At 50.3% G+C, this 13,078-nt stretch overlaps 6 protein-coding genes across 6 annotated transcripts; 4 read left to right on the plus strand and 2 right to left on the minus strand.

Moving 5' to 3' along the window:
• The first annotated feature begins 60 nt into the window (after nt 1–60).
• ASPGLDRAFT_76502 (DNA-protein crosslink repair co-factor UBX5) lies at nt 61–2,188 on the plus strand. Its single transcript, XM_022549855.1, has 2 exons — nt 61–796; nt 857–2,188. The coding sequence occupies exons 1-2, from the start codon at nt 310–312 to the stop codon at nt 1,945–1,947; spliced, it is 1,578 nt and encodes a 525-aa protein (XP_022397872.1). The 5' UTR covers nt 61–309; the 3' UTR covers nt 1,948–2,188.
• Nucleotides 2,189–2,681: 493 nt separating this feature from the next.
• On the plus strand, nt 2,682–5,527 carry ASPGLDRAFT_783324 (putative Ste20-like serine/threonine protein kinase). The gene is made up of 5 exons (XM_022549955.1): nt 2,682–2,742; nt 2,888–2,990; nt 3,055–3,085; nt 3,158–3,474; nt 3,533–5,527. Exons 2-5 carry the CDS (start codon nt 2,939–2,941, stop codon nt 5,317–5,319), a joined length of 2,187 nt encoding a protein of 728 aa, XP_022397873.1. The 5' UTR covers nt 2,682–2,742; nt 2,888–2,938; the 3' UTR covers nt 5,320–5,527.
• A 208-nt stretch (nt 5,528–5,735) lies between these two features.
• On the minus strand, nt 5,736–8,323 carry ASPGLDRAFT_133342 (putative C6 transcription factor; the record flags this gene model as incomplete). Its single annotated transcript, XM_022541203.1, has 5 exons — nt 5,736–6,528; nt 6,584–7,841; nt 7,903–8,019; nt 8,080–8,114; nt 8,169–8,323. 5 exons carry the CDS (start codon nt 8,321–8,323, stop codon nt 5,736–5,738), a joined length of 2,358 nt encoding a protein of 785 aa, XP_022397874.1.
• Nucleotides 8,324–8,619: 296 nt separating this feature from the next.
• On the plus strand, nt 8,620–10,481 carry ASPGLDRAFT_155762 (L-rhamnonate dehydratase). The gene is made up of 3 exons (XM_022542366.1): nt 8,620–9,021; nt 9,088–9,310; nt 9,381–10,481. Exons 1-3 carry the CDS (start codon nt 8,929–8,931, stop codon nt 10,346–10,348), a joined length of 1,284 nt encoding a protein of 427 aa, XP_022397875.1. The 5' UTR covers nt 8,620–8,928; the 3' UTR covers nt 10,349–10,481.
• A 296-nt stretch (nt 10,482–10,777) lies between these two features.
• Nucleotides 10,778–11,687, plus strand: ASPGLDRAFT_38381 (SDR family NAD(P)-dependent oxidoreductase; the record flags this gene model as incomplete). Its single annotated transcript, XM_022544940.1, has 3 exons — nt 10,778–10,846; nt 10,899–11,164; nt 11,219–11,687. 3 exons carry the CDS (start codon nt 10,778–10,780, stop codon nt 11,685–11,687), a joined length of 804 nt encoding a protein of 267 aa, XP_022397876.1.
• A 40-nt stretch (nt 11,688–11,727) lies between these two features.
• ASPGLDRAFT_132982 (uncharacterized protein) lies at nt 11,728–12,870 on the minus strand (the record flags this gene model as incomplete). The annotated part of the gene is made up of 2 exons (XM_022541167.1): nt 11,728–12,164; nt 12,213–12,870. The coding sequence occupies 2 exons, from the start codon at nt 12,868–12,870 to the stop codon at nt 11,728–11,730; spliced, it is 1,095 nt and encodes a 364-aa protein (XP_022397877.1).
• Nucleotides 12,871–13,078: the final 208 nt, after the last annotated feature.

Consider the following 13,078-nt stretch of genomic DNA (forward strand, 5'->3'; position numbering starts at 1 on the left):
TATCTTAGTGGGCAAAGTGCGTCACCGGTTTTGGCAGATGATTGTAGGAGTCAATTCTTTGAATCTGTTGAGACACTTTTTTGTCTCCATTTCGTGGGCACTTCGTCTGTCACTGAAATTGTCTTTGGGTTTCGCTAATTATCTTTCACCAGGAGCGTTGATATTCGCAGTCCGCTTGTTTGCCTTATCCGATCTTGCCTCAACCTTGGCGGTGATCAGTATAATCTTCTACATTCCCCTCACCACAGGACATTGCCTTCACGCTTCCCTACCATTTCCCTTGTCGGAGTATCCAATACATAGTACGCCATGAATGACGACGTGGTGGCTCAGTTTTCTGAGATTACCGGCTCCAGTCCGGGGCTGGCCAACCAGTACTTGCAGCTGGCCGATTTCAACATCGAGCAGGCTATGTCGCTCTACTTCGAAAACGGAGGTGCACCTTTAACAGATGAGCCCTCGACGACAGAGCCTCAAAGAGCTCCTGCTCACCAAGACGAACCTGGCGTCGTTCACATCGACTCCGACGACGATGTCACCGTTGACGAAACGCGGTCAGCGCCTCGGGGCCGGCCAGCACCAGCAGCGGCCTATGAAGACGATGAGGCTATGGCACGACGTCTTCAGGAAGAAATTTACGGTGCAGGTGGTAGTGGAGGAGGTGCAGGAGAAGGGGATGATGTGCGGGCACCGATGGCGCGCACGACAGAAACTCTGGTGGGACCAGAGGAAGATCTCGATGATGGCATGCACGCCAGTATATTGTCTCAGTTGCGGTCTCGTGGTCAACGAAGCAGTAAGTATTTCGCTTCTCAAGTTCATTCTCGCTCTAGGTTACTGACTTTGTGTATTTTAGACCGACCTGGCATCTTCAACCAACGCGATACCTCGTCCATCTGGGCTGAAGACTCCGATCAGGCCAATCGCGAGAGGCTCGCAGCAGCTACCGGAGGTGCTTCCGAAACGTCGAATAAATCGAACATGCTTGCTGAAATGTACCGCCCACCGTTTGAGATCATGTCGAGGCTCCCGTGGGACGCAGCTCGTGAGGAAGGTCGCGAGAACGAGAAGTGGATATTGATCAACATTCAAGATTCGTCGATTTTCGACTGCCAACTCCTGAACAGAGATCTGTGGAAAGACTCGACCGTCCAGGAAACTATCAGAGAGCACTTTATCTTTCTACAGTATTCCAAAGACGACCCTCGTGCGACGCCGTATCTGCAATATTATTTCCAGGCGCACGATGTCGGCGACAACTACCCCCATATCGCCATTGTTGACCCTCGGACCGGCGAACAGATGAAGGTTTTGTCACAGGGACCTCCCGTAATCAAAGTAGCCGATTTTCTGATTCAACTTCACGAGTTCCTTGACCGATACAGTTTGAAGGTCAACGTGCGGAACCCTGTGGCAAAGCGGAAGCCTGAGAAGAAGGAGAAGACTGTCGATGCTATGACGGAAGAAGAGATGTTGGAAATGGCGATGCGGAATAGCTTGGGCGAAGAAGCAACACAGACCCCCAAGGTGGAGGATCCTGATGAGTTGACTCGCAGTGTCGAAGATGTCAAGGGCAAGGGCAAAGCCCCTGAAGTAGAGGACGTCAGCATGGGTGGAGTGAAGGAAGAAGAACTCGATCCCGAGACTTCGTTATTCGCTTCGATTCCAGCAGACCAGCCGCATACAGAGCCTCCCGCTGACCCAACGACAACCACCCGTATACAGTTCCGACACCCATCTGGAAGAGTAATCCGGCGCTTTGCTCTGTCCGATCCTGTACGACGTATTTATGAATGGCTGAAGGCTGAACCTCCTCTAGAGGACAAAAAGGGTGTTACATTCGAACTCAATGCCATGGGTCGCAATCTGATCAACCAGCTCGACGAGAGCGTCGCAGATGCTGGGTTGAAGAACGGAACAGTTATGATCGGATATCACGAAGATTAAGAGGAGGATATTAATGACGTCTTATACCAAATACTCTGGATTGGGCTTGAGGATACCAGGTGTTTAGACAGGGCTGGGACCATGTCTCTTTGTGTGCCCTCTTCGCAGTACAGAGCTGGGCGACTTTCCTACATTCTTACCAATATCATGTATACATAAGTCATGTATCGATTCTCAGTGTAATGATGCAGCATTTATGAAGAGAGGTTAGAGTGTTGACAATAATAACAATCTTAATTCGAATGTATCATCTCGAATGTAATACTCCGAGTAGTTATGTATACCTGTTTACCAGATCGGGCATAGCGACAGTTCCACACCGCCCGTGACCGGTGCGCAGATCTCGTCGACCGCCCGGCAGAATAAACCCCGCGGTTGTCCCGGCGCCTGGTTCGATCTTCCAAGATAAACGCAAGGGAAACAATTCCATGCATTGCTGCCAGGGCCTGTTTTAATCCCTGAATAACCAACAGAGACACCGGTCTCAGAGCATTATTTGTCCCGATCTCACTGGCTGCGATTATTCCCGATTGACTCGCGCAAAAAGTCATTGTTTTGTTGTTGATTGACGGCTTGCAGCACCCGATCCCACCAGCCCGATAAACAATAAGTAAGTGGAGCACGCCAGGGCAGCAACGAACCTCCCTCGGAGCTTTTGTACTGATATCAGTTTTTGGCAAGCTATAGTTAATTGATGCGATCTGACCTATCTTTATGTCTTTTTACTCTCTGTGTTGCTTGATCTAAATATCAGCGGCGCTCTCTCGGTCTATACTTATCCGTACCGCGTGGACTGTGAGTATCTCCTTGTTTGGCGAAGTCATTCAGTGGATATTCGCCCACATATTTGTCATTTGCATGCCCTGTCACATTGTCGTGCATCCTCTCCTACTTCATACAGTCCGTTTTGTTTACCTCCTGCAGGACTAATGCTGTCTAGTGTCGACCCGGGTTAATGATCAATCACTTCCTGTAATCTGAAACCACAATCATGGAAGGACCAGTGGATCCTGAATCCATCTATACGAAACAGAGCTGCATTGGTGAGTAATCGGAAAGTGCGAAATTGATCATACAGACCGGGATCACTAAACTTTGGCTGTCCAGGTGGTGGAAGCTTTGGGCGAGTTTACAAAGGGTACGTCCTGACTGAATGCGTCTCTGCGTCTCATGTATTGCGGTCAATGCTGACGTGATGCGTATACACTAGTGTCGATAACCGGAGTGGCAAACCCGTCGCGATCAAAGTCGTTGATGTCGAAGATGCCGAAGACGACGTCGAGGATATTATCTCGGAGATTGCGATTCTCTCTGAACTCAACTCTCCCCATGTTACGAGATACTATGGTTCGTTTTTGAAGGGGTCCCATTTGTGGATCGTCATGGAGTTTTGCTCTGGTGGTAGCTGCTCAGACTTGTTGCGTCCCGGAAAAATATCGGAGGACTACATCATGATCATTCTCAGGGAATTGCTTCGTGGCTTGGAATACCTGCACAATGATCAGAAGTTACATAGGGATATTAAAGGTACATCTGCATCTGTAATCTTCCCAATATTGCGTACATAAGCTAACAGCCATGGCAGCCGCAAATATCCTTTTAACTGCAGATGGCCAGGTAAAATTGGCAGACTTTGGCGTCTCTGGGCAGTTATCAGCAACCATGACGAAAAAGAACACGTTCGTTGGTACGCCTTTTTGGATGGCCCCGGAAGTTATCAAGCAATCTGGTTACGACTACAAGGCCGACATCTGGTCTCTGGGGATCACGGCAATTGAACTAGCTTGTGGAGAGCCCCCTTACTCTGACATCCACCCCATGAAGGTCTTGTTCTTGATTCCCAAGAACCACCCGCCGATCTTACAAGGAGACGAGTTTAGCAGATACTTCAAGAACTTTGTCGAACTCTGCTTGCGGCGTGATCCCAGAGAACGACCTTCGGCCAGGGAACTGCTCGAGCATCCATTTATTAAGCGTGCTAAAAGGACGACCTATCTAACCGAGTTGATCGAACGCCATGAACGCTGGCAGATAGAAAAGGTAAATGAGAAGAATAAAGATAATGGCGAGACGCGGACGCCTGACTTGAGTTATATGTCCTTCCACGATGCACCAACTCAACAGGCAGCCCGTCAAGAAGTGGAAGACGATGATCTTTGGGACTTTGGTACTGTCCGCCCAGGAGTACGCGGAGCTGGCCTGAAGCCGATGAAAGACGCAGATACCAACACCCGGAACCAAGGACATGTGGAGTGGGATTTAAGTGACCAACCCCAAAGGAACCAAAGGAAACCTAGCGGTCCTCAGCCGATGCCGCCGCAAAGGAACAGTTTCCAAGCCATTCCGAATCCGTCGCCGTCGAAAGTGCCTCTTCCACCATCTCCCGTCAAGCCGATACCCATACAGAACGTGCCCCAAACGCCTACGCACCTTCAAGGGCCCACCGTATTTTCACAAAAGGAAAGCCCTAGCACAAGCGAGTACGACAGGGAACTACAGCAATCATTGGTACAGGACTTAGGATTCCTTCAGCTGGACCGCCCGGCGGATGTTCGATTACCTTCCCGAGAACTGAAGGCAGAGTCAACCGAGCAGCTCTCCCCAAAACCTCCAACGCAACCTGTGAAAGCATCTTCACGTCAAGGACACATCCCATCACCACCCCCACATAAGTCTCCTAAGATTCCCAACCAGGGCTTCATGCCAGCCCCAGAAGTACGTCCCCAGCAGCCAGCATTTGCTCAACCCCATGTCCGCCCTCCACCAACCCCCAAACACAGGTCGCCACCGCCGCAGCCGCCTTCGCAGCCACAGACACCAACGCGTAACACGCAATCACCAAAGTCTCCCGCGACGTCCACTTTCAACAACGCAAACTTCCCTCGCGGAGGAGCTGGGGCCAGTTCACATGATATCAACAGGCCGCCGCAGCCGCTGACGCCAACGCGTAATCCGCAATCCCCTACGGCTTCTGCTTTCAACAACGCAAACAACTTCCCTCGTGCCAGCTCACACGAAACCAGACCGTCATCTTCATCAAATGAGGTCACAGCCTTGAATAGCGTCCTTGTTCCTGCATTGAAGGCAGCTATACGCCGTCGTTCCCGCCGAATGGAGCGTCTTCGACGGAATGTCGGAAATGAGCGAAGCAGCGAGGTGATCGACCTTCATGAACGTCGCGAATATGCACACGATATGATCGAGTCTCTCGTGAGTGACATATCTGGGATGTTCACCAGGATCGAGCGGTTAGATCAAGAAGCTCCGATTGGCATGGGTGCAGACGTGTCGTCTTTCTTAGAAGGATTTCTTGAAGAAGTCCTAGTTAGGATCGAACCGGCTGATGAAGAGCCGAGTCCTGGTAAACGTTGAGCTACACCACCTGGTCACCTTGTTGCATTGCCTTTTCTATCTACTTCATGATTGTTGGGTGTGGCGTTGATACTCTTTTATGTCATTGTTTGGGTATGGGATTTGCATTATCGAAGCATCAGAGGTTAGATACGTACATGTTTCTCTTTCTTGATAAAATGTGTTGCTATATGTTTGATTCATGAATGGAAAGATTTTTCTTATGGGACTGAGTGCACTTCCTCGTGATTATTTGGGATAGATTATGGTAAAGTAAGCGGATAGTCAATGTCATGTCTTAATTCTAATGTACATGGTATGAATACATTACACTACCTGGAAGCAAGCATAGAAACTTGCTATCTCTGGCACATTGCCTCATAAACTCGAGAGCCAGGCCTTATCTGGCGCCCTTCCACCTGACGGGATGCATCGCATCACCCCGTCTGCCGGAATAACCAATCAGTCTCCGGAGTCGGAATGAGATAATTCGTGATGTTCAGGTCGTTCATATTAGACGAATGGCCATCCACGACTGCATCCGCAGGATCTGTCGCTCCTCCAGCTAACCCATGCATAGGCGATAGATTATTGCTACCTGTCCCCTCGATGTCGAGACTGGCTATATCCAATGCCCGCGTGGGAGGTACACGGGGGACATTGAAGAAACCAAAGACGTCTAGATACTCTAGCTCATTGGGGGCGAGATTTCGCAAGGGCCCCGCTGTCGACGACATCGGTGGTTGGCTGCTACTAGCTGGCGATGAGCGCGGTTGTCGCGAGATGAGGAAATCCAAATCAAACGCGCAGCGACGCATATCCGCGAGTATCTTAACCGTGGACGGTGTGGTGCGCTCGCCATCTATTGCACCAGATTGCTGGTACTCGCCGTACTCATCTAGTACGCGGTGTAGGATCGAGCTGTAGCGCTCTGCTACTTTCCAATGCATGCCCATTTGGGCGAGTGTGTCGACGAAAAAGGTGAAGTCGGGGCTGACTATGTGCGCAATGGTGGATCCGTGGACGAGCAAGAGGCGGGCTGAGACCCAAAGGGTGAAGGCAAATGGGGGCCCGAGTTTGTCGAGGAGTTTGTTGTTGACTACTAGGCGGGTTACGGAGAGGATGTTGTCGACTGCTAGGAGGCATCGTTGGCTGGCGCTGTATGATGGGGTGAAGATTGGGGAGCGGGTTGTTGGGTAGGCAGCGGATGAATGGAGGCGGATCACGGCTCTATAATGGGTTTTTCAGTCATTAATTCTTCGTGTGTAAATAGGGAAGAGCCTACGTTTGATAAGCAGCATGGAGCTGTACCCAGTCACACTGTAAACCCCGAGCATGCTTTGGTCCGCTGAACAGTCGAGACGAGTTCTCGTATGCATATTCGTTGGGGAGGTTAAACTCCCATGAGGTTAACTCACTGTCAAGCTTGCGATACGTTGTCTGCCATTCTTCAACATCGGACAATGACCCGATATCCACGGGTCTTTTCAAGAAACGATGAATGCGAGTGAGAATTCCTAGTATTTCGACATAAAGCCCCAGGAATCCGACATTCTCCGCACGATTTATATAGTCGGTTCGGTTATGGGAATGGCGGAACCATCTTGTTTCCACTGGCTGGTTCTTGACGAAATATTCATCCTTGCATGGAAGCTTGCGGTCGATATCTTTATCATCCAAAGCGAAATCAAACGCCGTTGCGATAGTGGAATACCGATCCAAAAGATATACCATCCAGAACAGTCGACGTCTACCTTCTTCTTCAATCCATGAGTCTGGTTCCGGAAGAACCACTGCTCTTAGAGTATAGATGGAAGGGTAAACAGGAGCAACCAAACGAGACTTCGGCTCAACCGCTAGTCCCAATTGGACCACAGACCTGGTTATAAGAGCAAGAAGTTTCCATCCAGGAGGACCGTTGGATGAACCAACTAGATCGAGGGCCAATATTACCAGAGCTTGAAGAGCCTTGACAGACGAGTTCTCCAGGCCATAAAGAAGAACCTTTTGTTTGGACGAGTCATGGTACTGTTTCCTGTTTTGTTCGTTGAGGCGAGTGTCCGTGGAGAATCGGAGAGTTGTTGCAACTATAGCATAGAGGACCATACGGTCTTCCTCGGCCAGAGGGGATGGTCCAAAGAAGTTGTCCAAGGTCGTCCGACGGTGAAGGATCGGGCACCATGGATTGACGTGCTCAAAGTAGAGATCAACCAGTGCATACAATAAGTCGTATGGAGGAAGTTCAAGTTCTGGATCTGCAAATGAACGCACTTGGTTTGAAAACAAATTCACCGGCACATTCAATGATGAATCATTGTCCGTGTAGTCATGCTGGCCGAGAATTGGGGTATCTTGAGCCGGCAGGGAAGACGGTTCTTGGAACAAGTCATTGTGCGGACTTGGTCCATGGGCGGCAGAAGGCTCCGAGGGGGAGCTATAGGGGAAAGGACCGGTTTGAGGCAGATCAGGGAGCAACCGGGGATTCTGAAGAATGTGTGTTTCGATAAGACGACCTTGCGACTGAATGGTCTTTTCCAACTTGTCTGTTCATCCGATATTAGATTGATACGGTGCAGCCTTGCCCACAATAATACGAGAACATACCCAACCGTTGCTCTAGCTCTTTTCCATACCCTGCCCTGAGGCCAGGTTTCTTTCTTTCCTTGTATTCGCACAATTGGCCATTGCGAGTACACCAGCCACAACTAGGTTGTGCTCGATCTAGATGGTTGACCCAGATTAGATATGCTGCAGCCAGCGATTCAATTACAGAGGACATACCGCATTTGACTTTTCTCTGCTTGCACAGCTCGCATCTGATGGCTGCGTCAGATTTAGGATCCGCGAGTAATCATCGGACAGCGACATACGACACAGTAAGCGGACGCTTTCGTTTCAGCCCGTTTGAACCATTCCAAGTGGGACGACTGTTGGTTTCGCTCTCCGCACCAGACCAGAGCTCATCTACACTCAGATCCCTATCCTGATCGCCGGGGTTCTGGGCAGAAGCTCTTGCGTTCAGCATGATGTTCTAGCGAGACCGGGGGTGGAGGACAAGCGGCTCCAAAGGGGAATAGTATGGCATTATGCGTGTGGATACACATTCGGAAAATCACCCAGCGAATGAAAGACGCATCGGCAAGAAAGAAGCCAACTATTGTGAGAGTAACGAAGAAGAATTGGACAAAGAAAACGAGATGCGGGTGCAATAATGCCTGAGACATAAAGAACGGAGCCAGGCACCAACCCCGCATATCAAGTCTTGGCATCTCCATACCATGTGTTACTTGTTGATACAGACGGAAATGGCAGATACTACTTGATCATTGTATAGCTTTGCTGTGGTCATGATGGTTCCAATATCTAAGCGTGAGAAGCCTTGAAGCTGTCTTATTCATTTCCCCGGATAATGCCGATGCAGGATGCATCTCGGGGAAATGGTTGTTCGTTGATCTCGGGGGAGCAATACCCCGAGCAGTTTCCTATCCGAGGATATTCGCGCAATGATTCCGGCTTCAAATACGATCAATTCCCTTCCTTCTCGCGAATAGTGGAGTACTTCTGGTTAACTCTGCCTCTCCTAACGCCGTCTGTTCTTAACACCCGCTACAACGTCCTGCTTTTCTCACCATGGGTTCTACAACTGCTTCTTCTTTCCCCCGCATCAAGGAAGTGCGGACATTCCTCATCGATGGAGTTGGATCTGGAGGTGACTACCATAATGTAAGCTCAATTGTGCAATGAATGCGATTTAGGAAGTCGCGCTGAGTGTCAATTCGCCGTGTCTAGGTCAAAGGCGGTCATTGGTTAATCGACAGCAACATTTCTACTCCTATGACGCGATGGGCGCAATATCGTGGCTCGAGAACTTCATGGGGAATCAATGTTCTGGGTTCCTTCTGTGTGGAGGTGGAAGCCACTGATGGAACCAAGGGCTTTGCGACGGGTTTCGGTGGTCCTCCGGCATGCTGGCTGGTCCAGAAGCACTTTGAACGATTCTTGCTCGGTGCAGGTGCGAATAACTAAGCTCCACCGATTATGCACTGAAAGGTGTCAAGCTAACCTTGTCCAATTGTATACAGACCCCCGAGACACAAACGACCTCTTCGAGAAGATGTATCGTGGTTCCATGTTCTACGGCCGCAAGGGCCTCCCGGTGGCAGTCATCTCGGTGATCGACCTGGCAATCTGGGATCTCTTGGGAAAGATTCGTAACGAGCCGGTCTACAAACTTATCGGTGGTACTACTCGTTCGCGGCTTGACTTTTACTGCACCGGCCCACAACCTGCAGCAGCCAGAGACATGGGCTTCTCTGGAGCCAAGGTAGCCCTGCCTCATGGCCCCGATGAGGGAACAGAAGGATTGTTGAAGAATGTTGACTACCTTCGCAAGCAACGAGAGAGTGTTGGTCCCGACTTCCCGCTGCGCGTGGATTGCTACATGTCCTTGAATGTGCCCTACACTATCGAGCTCGTTAAGCGATGCGAAAAAGAAGGCATCGACATTGACTGGTGGGAAGAGTGTCTCACTCCCGACGACTTCGACGGCCACGCCCTGCTCAAGCGGGCCCATCCCACCGTCAAGTTCACTACCGGCGAGCACGAGTTCTCGCGCTATGGCTTCCGGAAACTGGTTGAAGGCCGCAACCTCGACATCCTCCAACCCGATGTCATGTGGGTGGGTGGTATGACTGAGCTTCTCAAGGTCTCTGCCCTTGCCGCTGCTTATGACCTCCCCGTTGTTCCTCATGCATCCGGGCCTTACTCGTACCATTTCGTGGTCTCTCAACCCAACACTCCATTCCAGGAATACTTGGCCAACTCGGCTGATGGACGGAGTGTCGAGCCTGTCTTTGGAAACCTCTTCTTGAACGAGCCCATTCCCAGCAAAGGCTACCTTGATGTCTCTATCTTGGACAAGCCGGGATTCGGTTTGGAGCTTAACCCGGCAGCTCCTTTGATTCCTGCTGCTTCGATTCTTACTCCGGCGCCTCAGAAGAGTCTTGCAGCACCGACTGATGAGCAAAATGCCAACAGCGATAGGCATTAGATCCTGTGCTTACCATTTACTGCTGAACGGAATTCTACTTTGAGCTCTTATAGATGTATCTACTGTGTCTTGTCATTCCTTGTTATAGCTACTCACCCCTGTATGTTATGAAAATTTACAACCTACATTCCAGTTTGAGCTTCATCCGTAACTTTCCATATTGTACTCCGTGCCCACCACCAATTATTCCCATGTGAATCTCTGCATCCACCCTCGGTATATCATCACCACGAACCCCCGAGACAACCCCACAAACGGCTTATCTTATCGCACTCTTTCGCGGGGTTGAGCAGGACATTCAAGGGGAAAAGAGAGGGAGGAATATTTCAGGGAATTGAACTTGAGTCGATTGCAATTGTGTGGCGCAGACATCAGAACGTACCACTGCTTGTGAAGGACAACAGTACTCTATATCAACCAATTGCAAAGATGCCTCTCCCGCAGCTTCTAGTAGGCAAAGTCGCTGCCATTACAGGTGGTTTAACTGGAATTGGCAGGGTATGTACACCTTTCATCAAGTTGAAAGATGATTCCTTTCTAACAATACCAGGCCATTGCCCTCGAATACCTCCGCCACGGCGCCAAAGTAGCCATCAACCACTTAGGTGGGCCAAACGAAGAAGCACTCCTCGAGACCATCAACAAAGACGCAGTCGAGATCACAGGATCACAAGAGAAGAGGTTCCTCGCTATTGCTGGGGATGTCACACAGCCGGAGACGGGGAAGGAGTTCATTGCAAAAACCGTGGCTGAGTTTGGACGGTTGGATATTTTCGTGAGCAATGCGGGTGTGTGTAAATTTGCAGAGTTTCTGGAGTGAGTTTCCCCTTGCCTCTACTAATGAAAAGAGTTACTGATCCGTGACTATAGGGTTGACCCTCCCCTCCTCGGCCACACCATATCCACCAACCTTTCCGGCGCCTTCTACGCAACCCAAGCAGCAGGCCGTCAAATGGCCCTGGCCCAATCACCACCCGGCGGCTCAATCATCGGAATCAGCTCCATCTCCGCCCTCGTCGGAGGCGGCCAGCAAACGCACTACACGCCCACCAAAGCCGGAGTCCTCAGCTTAATGCAATCAACTGCAGTAGCACTGGGCAAATACAGCATTCGATGCAACGCTCTATTGCCCGGGACTGTCCGGACGCAGTTGAATGAGGAGGATATGAGTGATCCGGTTAAGAGGGAGTATATGGAGGGGAGGATTCCATTGGGGAGGTTAGGGCAACCGCCAGATTTGGCTGGGCCGGCGGTGTTTTTGGCGTGTGAGGAGTTGAGTGGGTATGTTACTGGGGCGCAGTTGTTGGTTGATGGGGGATTGTTTGTTAATCTTCAGTGAGGTGTTTTTTATAAGAAGATACACCAATGTAGAATATGCATTACAGTCCTTCAATCTCAATGCCATAAGCTTTCACTACAACTTCTCCCCAGACACCTCTCCTCTGCTCTTCACTCAACCCACGTCTCTCCAAAATGCCCTCAACTATAGTCCTCCATCGTCTCCAAGTAACATCGTTCCCGCCTCCCCCAAGATTACAAACAGGCCAGTCCGAACCAAACATCAGTCTATTAGGACCAAATGCATCAAATACTGCATCGGTCCACGGATGGAGTCTCTCGACGAGGGAGGAAATGTCAGGTTCGGAAGCTGGAGTGAGCAATGGCAATTCTGAGAAGCCACCAGAGAGCTTCATGTATGTTTTGGGGTGCTGTGCCATGGCGGTAATAAGTGATTTCCATTCCAGGAAGTCTGGATGAGAAGTAATGGACTCGGAGGATGTGTATGGAAGGCGTATATTTGGCTTACAGAGGTGGTCTGGGTCGGTTAGAATCGGGAATTGTGGTGAATGGACAATAGACATACTGATAACCATCACCACTTGGTCTTCTTCATCCACGCCCTCATAAACCCGCTCCATCATCTCGACAGCTTCTCGCAACTGCCACAATCCTCCTTGTCTCGCATCTATTCCCAAGTCGAATGTCAACTGCTTCTTACCGAGCCATTTCAGTCCATCAATGAACCCTGGCTGCAGCATCAGCCCAGACGGCTTATCCTGGACCAGATACCGCACTCCTCGAATTCTCCTCCACACATCGTCCGTCCCAGACATGTCCTTCACCTTATCCATATACCTCTCCAGGGCGGCAGCACCACCAGGCACCGGGGCCCAAGGCACAATTCCTAAACAAGGGGGACGATCTACATGGCGATATTGGTCCCCGTCGACGGGTTCTCCGCGAACAATCCGAGCGAGAAGGGCAACCTCATCGAGGACATGTTTCCAGCCATCACCCGATTCCTCGACTGATGAGATCCGGTCCGTTTCAATGAGGATGAAACCACGGAGGTAGAGGGGTTTTGTTGAATCTGGGACGATTGGGGTGGATGAGGTTGCTTGACGGTATTCGTCTACGCAGTGCTGGGATCCTAGATGGCTATTGGGACCATACCAGGCTAGCGATGGCAGGTGCGACGCTGGAAAGAGGTGTACATGCGAGTCCACAATCGGAATTGGCATATTGACTGCGTTGTTGTGCTTTCTGCAGGTGTTCAGGGAATGCGGTGTTTACCTGCCAAATAAATTAAACAAAACGGCCTTTCCTTTCTTTTCTGTTCAATGAGAGGCAGAAAGATACTTGGATTGAGGACGTTATACGCAGCCATTGCGTTACTTGCAGCTCTTTTGAAGATGCCATTCCCCTCGGTGGTCATTATACCGAGTGTGC

The sequence above is a fragment of the Aspergillus glaucus genome (genome assembly GCF_001890805.1).
Source record: "Aspergillus glaucus CBS 516.65 unplaced genomic scaffold ASPGLscaffold_20, whole genome shotgun sequence".
Classification (NCBI taxonomy): Eukaryota; Fungi; Ascomycota; class Eurotiomycetes; order Eurotiales; family Aspergillaceae; genus Aspergillus; species Aspergillus glaucus.

Coding starts and splice junctions, on each gene's coding strand:
- ASPGLDRAFT_76502 (XM_022549855.1), top strand. CDS start 310: ATGAATGACGACGTGGTGGCTCAGTTTTCTGAGATTACCGGCTCCAGT. Junction 797..856: donor GTCTCGTGGTCAACGAAGCA/GTAAGTATTTCG, acceptor TGTGTATTTTAG/ACCGACCTGGCATCTTCAAC.
- ASPGLDRAFT_155762 (XM_022542366.1), top strand. CDS start 8,929: ATGGGTTCTACAACTGCTTCTTCTTTCCCCCGCATCAAGGAAGTGCGG. Junction 9,022..9,087: donor CTGGAGGTGACTACCATAAT/GTAAGCTCAATT, acceptor CGCCGTGTCTAG/GTCAAAGGCGGTCATTGGTT. Junction 9,311..9,380: donor ACGATTCTTGCTCGGTGCAG/GTGCGAATAACT, acceptor AATTGTATACAG/ACCCCCGAGACACAAACGAC.
- ASPGLDRAFT_783324 (XM_022549955.1), top strand. CDS start 2,939: ATGGAAGGACCAGTGGATCCTGAATCCATCTATACGAAACAGAGCTGC. Junction 2,991..3,054: donor TACGAAACAGAGCTGCATTG/GTGAGTAATCGG, acceptor TTGGCTGTCCAG/GTGGTGGAAGCTTTGGGCGA. Junction 3,475..3,532: donor GTTACATAGGGATATTAAAG/GTACATCTGCAT, acceptor CAGCCATGGCAG/CCGCAAATATCCTTTTAACT.